The sequence below is a fragment of the Gossypium hirsutum genome, chromosome D05 (assembly GCF_007990345.1).
Source record: "Gossypium hirsutum isolate 1008001.06 chromosome D05, Gossypium_hirsutum_v2.1, whole genome shotgun sequence".
Lineage (NCBI taxonomy): Eukaryota > Viridiplantae > Streptophyta > Magnoliopsida > Malvales > Malvaceae > Gossypium > Gossypium hirsutum.
The window spans coordinates 22,593,697-22,613,322 of record NC_053441.1 but is presented as its reverse complement, the minus strand read 5'-3'; the positions used below and the strand labels follow the sequence as shown (position 1 = coordinate 22,613,322).

Below are 19,626 nucleotides of genomic sequence, written 5' to 3'. Positions count from 1 at the left end.
CTTCCATTGCTTACATATTCATAGACTAGCAAAGGGACTTGTGTCTCCAAACAACATCCCAACAATTTTACCATATTTCCGTGGTTGATTTGGATAACACAATAACGTCATTAACGAATTGTTGAACTTGGCTTTGATCTCCAATGATGGACTTTTTAGTGGCAATACTGCGACCATCAGGCAACAATCCTTTGTAAACAGTACCTTGACTTCCTTGTCCAAGGATTCTACTTTCATGGTAGTTGTTTGTCGCTTTATTGAGTTCGATTGTAAAGAGTTTAGCTGTCTCGCCGTATTCTTTATATCGTGAAAGGTGTTCCTGCAACAAAATCCCACCATTTTGCTAAAAGTATTCTTGTTTCATTTTGTTGAGCTTTCTCTGCCTCAGCCCCAAATACACCCTTGGGGAGCATAAGAGCGAAAATAAAATGCCTATACCTGTAACAATATGAGACTAGAAATTGTAATTTAAAAAAAAAGAAGCTCCATTTTTATAGTTTCAATTGAACTTTGTATGGATTAAAACTGATAAGCTTTAATATCCATATCTCATTAATGTTTGCCTAAACTTTGTAAACCTGGGTCTGATATGTTTTGTAAACATACATCACAATATTAATTTTCATATAGTTCTTTTCCATGAGAAATTAATAATGATGTTGGATGGATTTTAATCCAAAACAAATTAAAGGATTAATTCCATCCAACATTAACAATGATGTATTAATCAGAATATGAAAACTATTTAGACCAATTAAATCGGTTTAAATTTGGATTAGTTTCATCTCAGTATTAATATGTTTGCACAAAGTATTTACCAAATAAAAAGAAATCAACATTTTATACCAACCAACCTAATGCAACAAGAAGAGTGGGAAAACTCTGGTGTGATTTGACTTTAGGACTGCACCCTTTTCCATTTTTCTGGCCATCCCCCTCAAATCCCTCAGGACATGAACAATAATAACTTCCAGCTACGTTATCACATGTTGCAGTTTCATTGCAAGGCTTCAGTGTCTTGCATTTATTAATATCTACAAATTTTCAAACATTTTAAAGCAGAAAAAAATATATTGGGAACAAAATTAAAAGTATTCATCAAAATGAATCTGGAATGAAAAAGAAGTTGATATCTTTACCTTGGCAGCCATAGGAGAGGTAAGGGTTACCCTGAAAGCCATCAAGACACTTGCACAAATATCCAGGGTTTATACAACTAGTATTTTCCTTGCAATTATAATTTTCTGGATCTATACAAACACTATTTTCCTTGCAAGCATAGTTTTTTTGATCCAATTTAGCTTCAGTGCAATTTTGGTTCCCAATTGTCGAATCAAGAATGATTGGGAATTTCGTTGTGTTGAAATTAACATTGGAAAGATCTAAACAGAGAAATTATGGGCTCCATCTTCCACAACAAATCCATAACTACAAGGATTGAAGTCCAATACATTGGAATGATTCCAACGGGTATCAGAATATAATTCCTCACTCCTTTAGGGATAGCTGCCTGGCAACAGCCAATACCAGAGCAAGGCCCATTTATCACATCCTCCACGTCACTTCAGAATGTTACACACCCGGTTGAATACGTATGTCCCAAGGTACCCTCAATGAGAGCATAGGTATCACAACCAATGGCTGTGAACTTGTTTCTGGTATTAGATATGGGGAAGTTTGAAAGTGAATATGACTCGCCATATGAACTGCTGTTGGAGCTAAGTGCAACAAATAGCAAGGTTCAACAAAAAGCTTGCCGAGCAAGAATCGAGACTTGCGGCAGAAACAAAGAAGAAAAATGAAATAAATTTTAAGCAAAGCTAAAATAGAGAGTATATGGATGAAATGTTGGAGCTAAGTGCAACAAATAGCAAGGTTCAACAAAAAGCTTGCCGAGCAAGAATCGAGACTTGCGGCAGAAACAAAGAAGAAAAATGAAATAAATTTTAAGCAAAGCTAAAATAGAGAGTATATGGATGAAATCTTGATTGAATTCATTCATATTTTTTTAAAATGGCATAAAGCCTATTTATACAAGCTTACAACTTGACAACTTAGTTGGAATACAACTAAGTTTCATCATTACATCCACTTAAAATAAATCACCACCTACTACACTAACAAACTTAGTTGGAATACAACTAAGTTACATCATTACATCCACTTCCAACTAAGTTACATCATTACATCCACTTAAAATAAATCACCACCTACTACACTAACAAACTTAGTTGGAATACAACTAAGTTACATCATTACATCCACTTAAAATAAATCACCACCTACTACACTAACAAACTTAGTTGGAATACAACTAAGTTACATCATTACATCCAAATAATAATAATAATAATAATAATAATAATAATAATAATAATAATAATAATAATAATAAAACATGTGATTGCTACATGCTAACCATTGCTTCAATACTCCTCCTTGGTTTGCATGGAGCAAACACCTAGCTTCCTTCTTAGACATTCGAACCTTGTGACATTAAGGGCTTTAGTCAAAATGTCTGCAAGTTGATCCTCAGAATTACAATGGATCAGCTTCACTTCCTGAGCTTGCTCCATTTCTCAAACAACATGCAACTTGATGCTGAAATGCTTTGTTCTTCCATGGAACACTGGATTTTTAGCAATTGCAACTGAAGATTGGTTGTCACAGAAGATCTCAGTAGCTTCCTTTTGATGCACTTTCAAATCAGCTAAGATTTTCCTTAGCCAAATGGCTTGGTTGACAGCACTTGCAGCTGCCACATATTCTGCTTCAGCAGTAGATTGAGCCACCAGACTTTGCTTCTTCGAGCTCCAGCAAAACATGGCTGAACCAAGGTTGAAAGCATACCCAGAGGTGCTTTTCATGTCATCTATCGAGCCAGCCCAGTCACTATCAATGTAGCCAACCAGCTTCAGATTTCCTTCCTTGCTGTACTTTAAACCATAGCTCAAAGTGCCTTTGACATATCTAAGCACTCTCTTAGCAGCTTGTAAATGCTTTTTATTACAACAATGCAAGAACCTTGAGAGCAATCCTACAGCATACATTATGTCTGGTCTAGTGGCAGTTAAATATAACAGACAACCAACTAGACTTCTGTAGGTTGTTTCACAAACCTTCTCAAAATCACCTTGGCTCGATAGTTTTTCTCCAACAGCAACAGGTGTTTTAGTTGCTTTACTGTTTTGCATGGAGAACTTGGTCAGAATCTTTGTGGCAAAGTTTCTCTGACTTAGAAATATCCCATTTTGTGCTTGAGTCACCTCCATTCCAAGGAAATAAGACATTTCCCCTAGATCAGACATTTCAAATACTTCTTGCATCTTGGTCTTGAAATCGACCAGCACTGCTCGATCTCCTCCTGTCACCAGCAGGTCATCAACATATAGGGATACAATGAGCTGTGTTTGTGTCCCTTGCTTCTTGACATACAGTGTTGGCTCACTCTTGCTTCGATCGAATCCCAAATTAGTCAAGTAGCCATCGATTCTGCTGTACCAGGCCCTTGGAGCCTGTTTTAAGCCATATAGGGCCTTCTTCAGTTTGTAGACCATATGCTCTCTGCCAGCTATCTCAAACCCTTGTGGTTGTTCAACATAGATCTCTTCATCTAAGAAACCATTCAGAAAGGCTGATTTCACATCGAGTTGATGGATCTTCCACTCGAGCTGTGCTGCTAAGGCAATCAGTAATCTGATGGTGTCTAGCCTGGCCACTGGTGCAAAGGTCTCCAGGTAGTCCAGGCCATACCTCTGACTGAACCCCTTGACAACTAGCCTTGCTTTCAGTTTGTTCAAGGTACCATCAGCATTTTTCTTGGCTTTGTACACCCATTTCACCCCAATTATCTTCCTTTTGACTGGCCTTTCAACTAATTCCCAGGTTTGGTTCTTCTCAATCATGCTAATCTCCTCAGCCATTGCCTGCTTCCACTCTTGCTGAGCTTCAGCCTCTTCAAAATTACTTGGTTCAGTTATGGCTACATGAGCTCTTTCATAAATCTCAGTCAATGGTCTTGTTCCTCTAACTGGTTCATCATCAATGTCCATTTCAGGAATATTTTGATCTGGCTCAGCTTGATCTGCTGCAAGTCCTTCTGAAACTTTCTCAGGTTCATGTTTTTCCCAGTTCCAACATGACTTTTCATCAAATACCACATCCCTACTGACTGACACTTTCTTTGTTGAAGGATCCAAGATCCTATAGCCCTTCTTAACAGTGCTGTAGCCCACCAAAATACCAGGTCGAGCCCTTTCAGACAATTTGTCCCTTTTGACAGCAGGTACATGAGCATAACAGATGCATCCAAAGACCTTCAGATGAGCCAGTGATGGCTTGAATCCAAACCAGGCTTCGAATGGAGTCTTCTGATCCAAGGCCTTGGTTGGAAGCCTATTTTGAATGTAGTTTGCAGTGTTAACTGCCTCTGCCCATAGTGCTTTAGGCAGATTCTTCTGAATCATCAAGCACCTGGCCATATCCATCAAACTCCTATTCTTCCTTTCACTTACACCATTTTGCTGAGGTGTATATGTGTTGGTAAGTTGATGTTTGATGCCTGCCTTATCACAGAAGGCTTGGAACTGAGATGAGGTGTACTCAGTCCCATTATCAGACCTTATGGACTTCAGCTTGCAACCTGTTTCAGTCTCAGCAGCAGTCTTGAACTTCCAAAACACTGAGGCCGCCTCTGATTTCTGTTTTAGGAAGTAAAGCCAGCAATATCTTGAAAAATCATCAATGAACAGTATGAAGTACCTGTTTCCACTTAATGACTCAGTCCTCATAGGGCCACACACATCAGTGTGCACCAGTTGGAGTTTTTCAGAGGCTCTCCAGGCTTGATTCGAGGGAAATGGGAGTCTGGCCTGCTTTCCTAGCTGACACACTTCACACACATCATCATGATCCACTGAGTTGATGAAGTTTTCAGCCAAGTCCTCTCTGACCATTCGAGCCATCGATCTGAAGTTGGCATGTCCCAGTCTTTGATGCCAAAGCTTGGATTCATCTGATGTAACTGTGTAGGCAATGTTTGACTCCCTGGTCCAGTCAACTACAAAGCTCTTATTAGCCATAGGAACTGCCATCAGCTTGGATCCACTTGGATCATTGATTTGGCATTGGTTGTCTTTGAACACAACAGAATAACCTTTCTCCAGCAACTGAGCTATGCTGAGCAGGTTTCTGTCAATTTCAGGCACCAAAAGCACATTTGAAATCACTTTGGCACCTGTGGGGGTGCATATCAGCACATCACCCTTGCCTTCAGCTTGAATAAAATGTCCATTTCCTATCTTGACTTTAGTTCTGCAGCTTCTGTCTAAAGACTTGAAGATTGCAGCATCAGGTGTCATGTGGTTGGTGCATCCACTGTCTAGAAGCCAACCAGATGAGAACTTTTCTTGAGCAGCTGAGCATAACACAGCAAAGACTTGCTCCTCTTGGTCACTGTCCTCCTTAGCTACTCGAGCCTCAGCTTTCATCTGTTGAAACTGACTCTGCCTTGATTTGGCCTTGCTCTTGCAGACTCTCTCAACATGACCCTTCTTTTTACAATGCTGACATACAGCATCTGGATTGAACCAGCATTTTTCTTTTGGATGACCAGCCCTTCTGCAGTGCTTGCAAGTCTGACCCTCTTTTCTTGCAACATCAGTCCTTGGCTTGTCTCTCCAGGCCTTCTTGCCTTTGTAGGCAGTGTTTGTTCTTGCCTGAAAGGCACCTTCTTGATGCTCCTCCAGTCTGCTTGCTCTTCTTTGCTCTTGAGCATATAAAGCATTGATCAACTCTGTCAGGGAGATGGTGTACAGGTCCCTTGAGTCCTCGAGAGATGAGATTTTTGCCTCATACCTCTCGGGCAGAGTTGCAATAACCTTCTCCACTATCCTAGCTTCCTTGAGCTGCTCTCCAAGGAGCCTAATGCTGTTAACCACAGCCATAATCCTGTCAGAGTACTGCTTGATAGTTTCTTCTTCCTTCATCTTCAAATTCTCGAAATCTCTCCTTAAGTTCAGCAACTGTTGCTGCCTTATCCTCTCTGTCCCTTGAAACTCCTCTTGCAACTTGTCCCAGACTTGTTTTGGTGATTCACAGGCCATAATCCTTGTGAAAATCACATCTGACACTGAGTTCTGGATGCAAGACATGGCTTTGTGCCTCTTGGTCCTCTCATCAGCATGCTGCCTGATTTGAGCTACTGTTGGATTGCCTCTAAGTGGCTCTGGTTCAACATCTAAGTTGACAACCTCCCACAGATCGAAAGCTTGTAGGTAGGTCTTCATTTTAACCACCCATATGTGGTAGCCTTCTCCATTGAAGACTTGAGGTGCAGCTGGTGAAAAGCTTGATGAAGCCATGAATTTGTATAACAGATCCCTTAAGAAATAGGCTCTTGATACCAATTGTTGGAGCTAAGTGCAACAAATAGCAAGGTTCAACAAAAAGCTTGCCGAGCAAGAATCGAGACTTGCGGCAGAAACAAAGAAGAAAAATGAAATAAATTTTAAGCAAAGCTAAAATAGAGAGTATATGGATGAAATCTTGATTGAATTCATTCATATTTTTTTAAAATGGCATAAAGCCTATTTATAAAAGCTTACAACTTGACAACTTAGTTGGAATACAACTAAGTTTCATCATTACATCCACTTAAAATAAATCACCACCTACTACACTAACAAACTTAGTTGGAATACAACTAAGTTACATCATTACATCCACTTCCAACTAAGTTACATCATTACATCCACTTAAAATAAATCACCACCTACTACACTAACAAACTTAGTTGGAATACAACTAAGTTACATCATTACATCCACTTAAAATAAATCACCACCTACTACACTAACAAACTTAGTTGGAATACAACTAAGTTACATCATTACATCCAAATAATAATAATAATAATAATAATAATAATAATAATAATAAAACATGTGATTGCTACATGCTAACCATTGCTTCAATAACTGCGTCCTAATGAATTATAACAGTCAAAACCTACCATTTGTTGGATGCGCAAATAACCATCTAGAGAGATGTGGAGAACTTCAATATCAGTGGAATTTAAGAATGCTTTTGGGGGGTTGGAAGTGGTGTCGCAACGAATGAAGAAGTTGCTGCTGATGTTGCACCCATTGCCTGTTCCAAAAGGATAAGCGATGTTGATATCCCCGCAGTTGCTTTGGCACTCCGGTTTTGGTTGCGCTGCTACCCAGATTGCTATAATTGTTAACTTAAGTGAAAGCAGAGCAAACTCCTTACACATACGATCCAAACCCATGACCTCTGGTTTTTTCCTCGGCTATTGCTTGAATAAAAATATTGGTTTCATATTTATAGCAAAGCTTATTTAAAGATTCAAAGTTGGTTTAAATGGGAAACACCGATCATGTTTATGAGTTAGGCCAGCATAGACTCTTTCCTTATTAATCATCTTTAATGCAGCGTAGACCCTTTCCTTTCTGTTTTGTTGATTATTCGTAAAATGGAGTTAAAAGCTAATAAACTTTAAAAAAAAAAATTGTTTATCCTATAATTTCTTTCAATTACGTTCTTGAAAAGTAATCTTCCCCAAATCAAGTTTACCCACAAGGGATCAATAGAACATGAGAGAGTGCACAACTCTGACCTTATGTGGATACAATTTAATGTAAAACTAATCGTGGCTGCCTTCATTTCTCTGTGTGCTCTGGAAGGCAAGGGCGTGGAAAAATTTCTCTGGCATTCATAAAGTAACACAATTGGATAGACAAATTCCATATTCAACACCCAAACAGTTTATTAGTGTTGTTGATTGCAAATTTTCCATGCAACCACCTCCCCAGAAGTTTCAGCATAGTCTTCAATAAATATAACGTATGATTATACTCCAATTCTAATACCTGTCAAACCTTTAAAATTTAGTACCTAAATTTCAATTTATGTAACTTGGTTTTTCTAACTCGTTCAATTTGAAAATGAAGATTTGAGCACCTGCTCAATCAACCCAAGGCAGTGAGAAAGAAGTCTATAAATATGCATGGTAATCATAGAGCTAGGTCTGTTGACCTTTTGTTTCATATTCATATCTTCCTCCCCTTTCTCACGTTCACTTGGAGAGGTGAGATAGCATTTAGAACACTTGGATATTCTTGGAAATTTCTGATCACAAGCTAAAACCCACATCAATTTTTTTTTTTATATTCCATATTCGTTTTATAATTCATTTTTTTTTTTATATTCCATATTCGTTTTATAATTCATTTTCAAAGCTTGTGGCCTTACAATATTGTCTTCAATATTCAAATATGCATTCTCTACTTGAAAGTTTACACTCAACATTAGTTGGTGACTTATCCTTAATTTAACATTAAGAGTTCATCATTTAAATTTTCAACACTTAAGCTCCATTTGATTTATTAAAATACTTTCTATTTTTTTCTATTTTAATTTTTAAAAATATTTTTTATTTTTTTAAATTTAAAAATATTTCATACTATCAAAGCTTCCTAGTAGTATCTATTCTTCAATCAATCAAATCAACCACAATTTTTTGTTTAAATTACATAGAATCATTCGATTGACTATCACAAAACCTAAAAGATTAGAGAAACTAAATATTTCACGTATGAGAGCTCAAAACAAAGCCCAACTTATCAAATTTTGCTAGAGATTATTACACAACTCTAAATCTTTTTGGGCTAAAATCCTAAAATTAAAGTATCTTCAAGAACTTTCACATTCCCCACAGCCCTCTATCACCTGGAATGCTCTCAAAAGCATTCAAGGTTACTTTGGGGATGCTTCAAATGGATCGTCAAGGATGTTACCTCTGTTAATCTTTGGGACGAAAATTGGTCGGGCTCAATTCCCTTCGATCACACATTACTAACCCTTTAAATTCAATGAAGAAAAACTCACCTCTCCAAGTGTTCTAAATGCTATCTCAACTTCCACTTTTCGCAGAGGCAAGGATATTCTTGGATGGAATTTGACTTCTACCGGGATCTTCTAGCTCTTTGGAATCTGCATAGCTATTGGCCCTTGGTATAAAGGAAACAACAACATAAAATTCTAGTAATGACTAGAGCTGGATATGTAATGACTGAAAATCCGTTAAGACAAATGCACATGTCAAATTAAGTAATTAAGTAATAAAAAAATACTGTCCCAAAAAAATTAAATTTTAAACTGCTAAGTACCAACTATTCAATTTTATTAAATCTGGATCAAGAAAAATAAATTATAATTACTGCTAAAATTAAACTAAACAAATTAAAGAGATTTTTATTAAACTAAAACAATGAAAATTACTAAGTTTTTCAGTCAATTTTAAAATTTTGGAACTCTAAATTCACCTAGTTCCATTAATAAATTATCTCTCAGTCAATTGTTGAATCTATTTAATTACTAACACATGATTCAATGACATTAACTTGACCCTTCCAGTATCTAGCTAAGCTAATTCCCTTTCTCTGCTAACTATATTTCTATGCTAAGCAAGTTAGGTGAAGTCACTATGATCAAACATACTGGGTTGATTAGGGCATAAGGTATTTTCTTATTTTAGCCTCAAATTAACTAGTTCATCCACGCTACCACATTTAATCCTAATCTATTCAATCTAGATCTAAACATTAATTTTCTCTTCCAAGACAAATCAAGATTATCAAATTAATACAACTTTATGGCCAGACAAGTAGATTAAAAATGCATGGGGTTGAATAAATAATTAACAAGGATCGAAATAATTGAAGAGAAAATAAATTAATTAACTACAAATCAGATTCATTATTGTTTCAAGAAAATATAATTTAATTCATGTTGATTTGAGAAAGCATTACAAGAAAAAGTTCATAACAAACTTGCATTAAGATAAAGTAAAAAGAAATAATTTAGAGAGAAAAATAATTATTGAATTAGTGTTTAGTGCTCCGAATCTCTTTTTCTTCTCCTCTTAGCCTCAAAGTTTATTTCTTTTACGCTTTTCCCCCTCTTTTCTCTTAAATCACGTCACCCCTTATTTTTAGAGTTTTAATCGTTTTGCTCATCCAAACACAGAAGTGCAGTGGAGCAAATTGCTTGATGTTTTAAAATTCTGAAGTGAAGATTGTGCTCCACCACATCGATATTTGGTGGAGCGGAAGACTTTTTTTTCACAATTTTTTCATTCTATACTCCAAACATTTTGTTCTTCATTCAAAACCTATAATATAGAGAAAAAATAATAAATAAATCCAACTAGATCTAAAAATGAAAATCAAATAAAAAATAATTAATATAAAAAAAACTATAAAATGCACTAAAAACTAAAGTAATTGCTAAAATAACCTCCTAAAACACTATAAAAAAAACTATACTAAAACAAGTTATCAATATGGAAAATCAATCTTATCCCCCAAATCACCTTTTTCGTATGGGAGGTCGCTCACCTCATCCTTCCCATAGTTTTTTTCCTTAATAAACATGGCTTAAACTTGCAGGATTGTTGGCCCTTTTACGCAACGGGTACAGACTACAGACACACTTAACCATATATATCCTTTGAGACTCTCAAGTTGTTTTTGAAATTAATCTGGTCAAGATTGGGAATTTCACCCCAACTTCTTTCTACCTTCAACCTTCCTTTTCAAGACCGGATTGAAGTGAACTCTTTAGCAAAATGTTTTTACACCAGGCAAAAAAAAAAAAAATCTATATTGAGAAATATTTAGTTGGTTGGAATGCTAAAGTCTTTGGAAAGCAGTACACTCCTGATTTGATTATCCCAACTGCTCTTGCTAATGCAACTGAGATCTTTTCCATCTCCAATAAGATCAAGGATACAAATATGCCAATATTCATCAAAGTGAAATGGACAAGAGATTGGGTGGTTCAAACTTAATTGTGACGGTTTTTCGATAGGAAATCCTGGTTCAGCAGGAGCTGGCGTGGAGCTCTAATTCGAGATTTCCAAGGAAGATGGGTGTCTGGTTGTCATAGATTTCTCAACTATTCTTCAAACACTGTTGCTAAAAATTTGAACATTGTTGATATTATTGTGGAAGTTGATGCTACTACAGTTATTATTAAGAATCAATCTTGTTCAAATTTGCTTTGTAACACCTTGGTGAATGTTTGCAAGACTTTATTGGAGACCTTCCAGAATAGTTGATTGCTTTATAATTTCAGGGAGGGAAATAGTTGCCTTGATGTACTGGCTAGAAAGGGCAGCACTCCTAGTTTGCTTTGTAAGAGACTCTTCTAAAGACTATGTTGTCTATGTCGAGCTTTATGCTCCAGTTTGTTAGCTGGTAGTGTTATGTTTAGAGCTGCTTTTTAATTTATTATTGAACTACCAAAAAAAGTGAAATCATTGATTAATTCATTAATTTGCATGTTTTAAATTAAAATTTTATCAACTTATAATTAAATTTCAACTTATATAAGTAATAATATTTTATAATCAATTAATAGCATAAACATAAAAGTAGTAATAAATAATTTACAATACAAGATAAAAATATTATGCATAAAATAATAAATGATAAAACATAAAAATATTAAAAATTGATAATAAAATAGATTTGTAAATTTTATTATTACAATTGTCAATTTTTTGACTAATTGTTAACAAAGTAAAAATATATATGTATTTATATAAATATCATAATCTTTATAATATCCAATTGAAATTATATATTTATATTAAAATTTATAATTTAAAAAATTAAATTAACAATTATATATATTTAAAATTATTACATCAAATTAATTAATGATTTTATAGTAAAATATTATAATATTCATATTTTAAACAATTCGAGTGTAAGTAAATATAGAAAAATTAAAATACAGAATGATTGCATATTTATTTTTTATTGATATTATGTTTTAAAGTTTTATTACATTTATTTATATTTTGAATTTAAATTTAATATTGATGTAATATAACGGCGACTAATTTAATTATATTTCTATAAAAATATTTAAAATGGTAATATAATTTGATAGCAATGACATAACGTTGGATGACTTTGGAAAAAAAAAGAAGATATAAAATTAGAAAATTTACAATGTATATTTTTTTTAAATACAAACAAAAAGATTTGTAAGTTTAGAAAATAAATATCCTGAGGTGAAAGATTGAAACTATTATCTTCCATGACCAACTTGTAAAATTATATGATCTGTGATGCTATCATATGTAACATTATTCATACCGCTATTAGAACCAATTTTCAACGATGGTTCACCGAGCAAATACTCAGTCTCTTCTAACCTCGACTCATCGTTGTTTACCCATGGATGATGCTCCAGCATCATTCTCAACCCCTCCAACTCCATTGCGACTTCCTTCATTGTGGGCCTTTCTTCTCCTTTCACTCTTAAGCACCTCCTTGCAAGGCTACCAATTTCCTCAACCATCTCTATCTTTGCTTCATCCACTACGCACTTCTCAAGAATTTGCACCAAGCGATCTTCTTTCAAAGCTGAAATGAAATACATTGCAAGATTTCTCTCCTCCTCTAACCTTTCAAAACAAAGTGCTTTTTGTCCGGTCAGTAGCTCTAGAAGGACTACCGCAAAGCTATAAACATCACTTTTCTCTGTCAGCTGACTTGTCTGCAAGTATTCAGGGTCCAGATATCCGAGAGTCCCTTGAACCACCGTTGATATCCCGGCTTGGTCTAGTGGAACCAACCTCGAAGCTCCAAAATCGGATACTTTGGCAGTGTAACTATCATCCAAGAGTATGTTGGTAGACTTGACATCCCTATGAATGATTGGTATGGAAGCTGAGGAATGCAGATATGAGAGCACACCTGCAGTTTCTGCTGCTATACGTAACCTGGTTTCAAATGTCAAGGAAGAAGCCTTGCTTTTGTTGTGGATATGCTCAAAGAGAGTACCATTGGTGATAAATTCATAAACCAGCAATGGAACTTCCGTCTCTAAGCAACAACCTAAAAGCTTCACCACATTCCTGTGATTGATTTGTGAAAGCACAACAACTTCATTGATGAATTGATCGATTTGGCTTTCATCAACAACTTGGGACTTCTTAATTGCTACGGTTCTCCCATCTGATAGAGTTCCTTTGTAGACTGTGCCATAACCACCTCGACCAATAATCCTACTTTCATCATAGTTGTTGGTGGCCGTCTCCAGCTCCTCAGCTGAGAAAATTTTAGCCGTTTCAGTGGAAGAGTCCCGCCTGGAGAGTTCTTGCTGCAACATCAAGCCTCCATTTTGTCGAAAGAACTTGTGTTTAAGTTTGATGAGCTTCCACTTCTTGAATGCCCAGTACGACCAAGTGCTACCTGCTATCAATACTGTAATGCCTACGCCAAGCCCTATTATTCCATGGTTGTCATAAAACAGTCATCAGAATCCATTTTGAGACTCAGAAGATAAGCATTAAAGGACGCTTAAATAGTATAGCAGAGAACTTGTAAGACTGAAATCGAATAGAACTCCTTACCGACAGTAAGCTCAATTATAAGTGATCCTCCAGATTGATTGGCAACACAACCTGTACCATCTGTTCTTCCATCTCCATGATAACCCTTGGGGCACAAGCACGTGTAATTTCCTTTTGTATTTTCACATATCTTTTCACATTTATTGAGATTTGGGTCTTTACATTCATCTATGTCTGTAAAAGAATAGATCCCATTCCCACCACAATTTCACCAAAAAGGAGCTACTGTATAGTATAACCTCTAAATAACTAAGACTGTTGAAAATATAAAGGAAATTGAATTTGTGGAAATAAAGAAATAAAATACCTTGGCAACCATTAGGTAGGTATGGATCTCCTTGATAGCCATCCAAGCACTTGCAACGATATCCAGATCCATTATCCACGTTATAACAAGTGCTATCTCCCTGGCATACATCATCCGAACTCTTGGTCTTTATCGTTTCACACGTCTCGTTCCCGATAAACCAATCAAGCACCATGGGCATCATGGTTACATTTTGCAGATCACGAAGATAATTCGAAGAAAAATTGAAGCTATTTTCTTCAACAACAAAGCCATAGCTGCAGGGATTGAAATCCCAGATACCTTTGTGATAATGGTAGCTTCTTACAGTAATGTCAAAATATCGTACATCTTTAGCAATGGATGTCTGGCAACAGCCTATACCAGAACATGTAAAATTGTCCACATAGTCAATACTGTCACACTTGCTTATGCACCCACTCGTGTATCCGGCCTTGTCGTCTTGAACACCTTGAATGGTTGCTTTAGTATCGCAGCCAATGGCAACGAACTTGTTATCAGTATCCGAGACCCTGAATTTGGACAGCGTGATGGAAGGAGTATTGCTGGAAACTGGGGAGCCCGATTTATTGTAGCAATCGCGGGCTATAAATTGCATAATCCACAATTTGCCTTCGACAGTTATGTTTGTCACCTCTATATTGCTTCTTCTTAAGAATGCTCGTGGAGGATCATAGTGAGTCGAATTACAAGCTATGTAAAAATCTTCATTGAGATAACAATCCGTCGTTGTACCAAATGGATATGGGATACTAACGTTCCCACATCTGTCTTGGCAATCGAGCTTGGCTATTGGAGTTGATTCTGCTGCTGCAACTGCTGCTAGTAACAGGCAAACAAATGCGAGATGCCAAGCTCGTCTTTCATCTCCCATGGAGGCCTTCATTTCTCTGCGTGTTTTTGGAGGCAAATGCGTGTGTAGAATATTTCTGTTGGCATTTATTCCTGACATATAGTACCACATTGGAAAGACTAATTCTTCAGTCAAAACGTTTATTTGGGTAACATCTAACTATTGGGTGGTAATTTATAGGAATAGCATGAATGAAGATTCAAACCCACTGTAACATACTAAAGTGAGCCCATGATTCCTTAGTCTTGTGTTGACTCATTCACAAAGGTGTAAAGGAACCTTCCATCCAAATTAAATTTATCTTTCCATGGATGAACAGTGCATAAGTAATTGCTTTTGCATACATTAACATGTTTTACAGGGTAAGTTTAATAGTGTAGTTGAGGACAGCTAACCCCTCGACATGAACATGACTCCAAGTCTTGGTCGTTTTAGTCATTCGTTTTATTACATATCCCCAGGATATTTACAGGAGTAGTAGACTCGACTCCTAAATCTTTGTCGGTTTTTAGTCTGAAATTTAACATTTCAATCCACTATTAACTTTTTTATTTATCATTTGTTGCATTTCTTATTTTCTTGATTATTCATTTTAAGGGAAAGATCTACCGACACCATACATAATGTTCTAACAATCAGATCAAACTAAATTAATACAAACCTTTTTAAACTTTCCTAGTTTTCTTCAATAATAAAACACAAAAACATTCCTTTTTATAAAAAAACATTATTTACTACATTTTAGAGTTATCTCTTCCATGGCACTGCAAAACTTTCATCAATTTTTATTTTCTTCTAATAAATTTTTAAATGCATTGCATTGCAGATTCTTTTAATGAATTGCATTATTGCATCTCAGTACTTTTTTTTTTCATTTTTTACAAATTTACATTGAGTATAAAATTTAGATATTAACGATTTGAACTTACGTTAATTAATAAGTTAGAAATTAAAAATGCTTTTGTTTGTGATTTGTACTCTGATGAGAAAACAGAATAATACTCTAATCTAAGTTTACAAAATCAAGCAATTTGATATTTGTGTTTTCCTTAATCAAGAGCACCAAATATTGTCAAATCAAGTGCAGAGACTCAGAATTTTTGTTTAAGGTGGTCTTTTACATGGTAAAAAATGTAATTTTAGTTTATAATTTTATAAATTTTAAAAGATTAAATCAAATTTTTTATCATTTTTAGGAGGCTAAAGTATAATTTTACCTTTACTAAATAGAAAACTTTCTATTTTAAGGAATGCCGAGGCTCTTGCCAACCCCTAACTACGCCTATAATGTTGACCAATATCGTCAAATACTATGAAAAATAGTATTTATCTCTTAATTTTATTGTTTCCTTAATTGAATAAAATTCTAGCTCTTAATTTTATTGTCACTCTGATGAAAAATAATCTTTAATTCTTAGTTTTATTATTTCTCTTAATTGAGTAATTTTTTTTTTTTATTAATCTCTTTCGGCTGTATCTAGGATTAACAGTTTGGTTACTAATTTATAGGAATTGCATGTATGAAAATTCAAAGCCAAGTTAGCGTAACCCATACGAAGGAGTAGAATAATGAAGTCATACGGTCAACGTTTGTCTATATAGTACCCATCTTTATTAAGATGCTGACCATTTTTTTTATAATCACAAGTATTATGATTTGATTCTCAAAACAAAAAGTAAAACTCCACATATATATTGGTTTTTAACAATTCCATTGCTTTCTTTTCACAAACTAATATTATTATTATTTATCTCTTAATTGACTAGTCGCTGATAAAATTTATTAGTAAAATTAAATTACATAAGAGTTGAATAATAAATTTACTAATATTTTCAAAACATAATGTCAAATAATAAAAATAAAGTATAGTGACAAATTTCAATATTCATCTATAGCGTGTCATGACAAATTTACACTTTAACCCTTTTAAATTTGTTAAATGATGAATTTTTATTTATTAAATTTATTTATAAAATAAATAGTTTTTTATAATTTAATAAATCTAAAATGCTACAAATTCCAACTGTTTATCACAAGCATAGCTATCAATGACTTGTTCAAGGCAATTGAATTGTAACAATACGACCGGGCTTGGAGAGAGAAGTGGCTTGTAACAAAAACGACATAGCTATCAATTTAAGTCTCTCTTCTTCCTTATTTTAACATCCATTGGAAACGTGACAAATTTATTTCTTAAATTTCTAAGTACCAATCTATATCATAATACTCGTTCCAACAAAAATAAAAACTATAGTTATAATAGTTTAGCTGTCAAATTTTTGAAAAGAATAGTTACATGGAAATTTCAAGTAGACCATAAAAGGTCAAGTTATCGGTTTAACTCAATAAATTGAATCTAATTTTGGTTGAGTTTAAATAAAATAAATTTAAGATTGATTTGATTATTTAATTATAAAAATCAAAATATTTTAAAATTTTAATAATAAATAAAAGGTGAATCTAATGGGTGCTAGAAGATGATGGATTGAGCAAAGAAAATAAAAATTTCCTCAACCATAACTCTACTCAACATATGGATAATGGATAGGTGGAGGCACAACAGGCCTAACACTCACCCAATATGGTTATAGCAGAAACAGTGAGTATATTCTGCTGACAGCTTATCAGATGGAGAATGTAAGATGGCCCAAAGTTCATGAAATTAATCTCAGAGATAATTAACTTTTATTCCTCCTTTTTGAGTTATTTATGTATAATGTTGATAATCCTGGCCATGCTAATATTGGAGGTATTCTCAAGAAAAATATAACTTGATGTGGAGGAGCTCTTTTTTTCCTTTCAAGCCTATTGGCCATGCTAATTCAAAACTCGCTAAATTGAAGCCTGTCATATTTAAAGGCACTCTCCATCTACGATGCTTTTAAATGGGCTAAATCTCATATAATATTCTCATTATGATCATAGTCTAGACCTGATCAAGTGAATAAAAGAACTACAAAAGATTGTTGCTAAATGTTGAAAGTATGTTTTTAAATCGGTAAAACCTGAACAAATTACTCGCAAAAGAATGGATTTACGTGCACAAATTGAATACATTAAAGCTTAATGTTGTGGCTACAACTTTCAAAGTGCATGAACTTAAAAAGGAATTTTACTCGATTTTCTTGTACAATGAAGTCACTATAATTGTTAAACTACAAACAGAACATGCTCTTTAAATTTTGTTGGCAATACATAAAACCTAAGATAAACTTTTTGAAAGGACACGTAAATAAATATTGGTTTCAAATTTATAGGAAAACATGTTTGGAAGATTCAAACTTATTTTTTAATCGGGAAGCACCGATCATGGTTGCTAGGAAAATGGAGAGATTCCAATCTGGGGCTCTTAGGTAGTAAGCATTTCAGCCCGTTTTGGAAGCTGTTCTCGCATTAACATCCCGCCATTTTGCTGACAGTTTTCCGATTTCTCTGCGGTGAGCTTTCTTTCCCTAAGCCCCATATAAACCCATGACAAGCACAAGAGTGAAAACAAAACACCTACGCCTATACCTGTTTTCATAACAGAATATATATTAGTTACATTATTTTAAAACATTATTTTACTATAGTAGCGTTTATATGTACCAACCTAATGCAACTACAGCAACAGAAAAGCTCTGATGGTGGGGCATGACTACTTTAGGACTACAGCCTGTTCCATTTCTCAAGCCGTCACCTTCAAACCCATCAGGGCATGAACAATTATAACTTCCAGGCGCATTGTTACAGGGTCCATTGCAAGGCTTCAACGTATCGCACTCGTTAATATCTGAAATTTCTCACACATTGGGTAAAACTGAAATATCAAATTAGGCACAGTATAATATATTGGCTAGAATTTAACTGACCATGTATATATATAACATAAATTCATCAAACTTGAATTCTTAATGGAGAAGATGGTAACTTTACCTTGGCAGCCTTGGGAGAGATAAGGGTTACCCTGAAAACCATCAAGACACTTGCACAAATATCCAGGACCATTTTCCGGATCTATGCAGTCGCTATTTTCCTTGCAAGCATAATTTTCTTGATCCATTTTAGCTTCTGCGCAGGTTTGATTCCCGACTGTCCAATCAAGTATCATTGGGAATTCTTTGTCGCTGAAATTTTCGTCGTAAAGATCTGAAATAGAGAAGTTATAGGCTCCATCTTCCACAACAAATCCATAGCTGCAAGGATTGAAGCTCAACACATTGGAATGGTTGTTAGAACTACCAAACGTTACATGATAACTCCTCACTCCTTTAGGGATAGCAGTCTGGCAGCAGCCGATGCCAGAGCAAGATCCCTCCACCACATTGGTAATATTATCACAAAACGTTAAACATCCGGTTGAATACGTATGTCCCAAATAATCCTTTACGTAAGCATAAGTATCACAACCAATGGCTGTGAACTTATTTCTGGTATGAGATATGGAGAATTTTGAAAACCACATCCACGTAGCAAAATATGAAGGCTCGACTTTGTTGTAACAGTCATAACCTATGGATCCACTTATGCGCAAATAACCATCCAGAGAGATGTCGAGAATCTCAATATTACTGGTGTCTAAGAATGCTTTTGGAGGATTGAAAGTGGTGTTACAAGTAATGAAAAAGTCGCTGCTAATTTTGCAACCATCGCCTGTACCGAAGGGATAAGGAATGCTGATATTCCCGCAGCGGCTTTCACAACCTGGTTGTGTTTGAGCTGCCACTGAAGTTGCTGTAAGTGTCAACGTAACTGCAACCAGAGCAAGCTTCTTAAATATAAAACTCAAACCCATGACGTTTGCTTCTTTTTTTCTCTCGGCTATTACTAGAATAAGATATTGGGGAAGATCTAAATATTGGTTACAATTTTATAGGAAAGCTTGTTTGAAGATTCAAAGCTGTGTCTATGAGTTAGGTTAGCGTAACCCTGACGTAGCTGTCGTCCACCAACGTCTCTAGTACTCATCTTCACCGTAGCCTATTCTATAGTACTTATCCTTTTTTTTTAAATTATTCATAACTCAATTTCTT

The 19,626-nt window shown here is 35.1% G+C and overlaps 1 protein-coding gene across 1 annotated transcript; it reads right to left on the bottom strand.

Annotated features, from left to right (window-relative positions):
• Window positions 1-12,062: 12,062 nt before the first annotated feature.
• Window positions 12,063-19,409, bottom strand: LOC107914811 (wall-associated receptor kinase 5). The gene is made up of 6 exons (XM_041092678.1): window positions 18,530-19,409; window positions 18,207-18,386; window positions 17,967-18,127; window positions 13,761-14,772; window positions 13,454-13,627; window positions 12,063-13,325 (listed from the first exon to the last, which is right to left on the bottom strand). Exons 1-6 carry the CDS (start codon window positions 19,386-19,388, stop codon window positions 12,124-12,126), a joined length of 3,588 nt encoding a protein of 1,195 aa, XP_040948612.1. The 5' UTR covers window positions 19,389-19,409; the 3' UTR covers window positions 12,063-12,123.
• Window positions 19,410-19,626: the final 217 nt, after the last annotated feature.

What these genes read in the sequence shown, in the direction of transcription:
- LOC107914811 (XM_041092678.1), bottom strand. Translation starts at nt 19,388, where the DNA reads ATGGGTTTGAGTTTTATATTTAAGAAGCTTGCTCTGGTTGCAGTTACG. An exon ending in TGTTGCTGTAGTTGCATTAG is followed by an intron (nt 18,128 to 18,206) that starts GTTGGTACATAT and finishes TTATGAAAACAG; the next exon opens with GTATAGGCGTAGGTGTTTTG. An exon ending in TATAATTGAGCTTACTGTCG is followed by an intron (nt 13,326 to 13,453) that starts GTAAGGAGTTCT and finishes ATGGAATAATAG; the next exon opens with GGCTTGGCGTAGGCATTACA.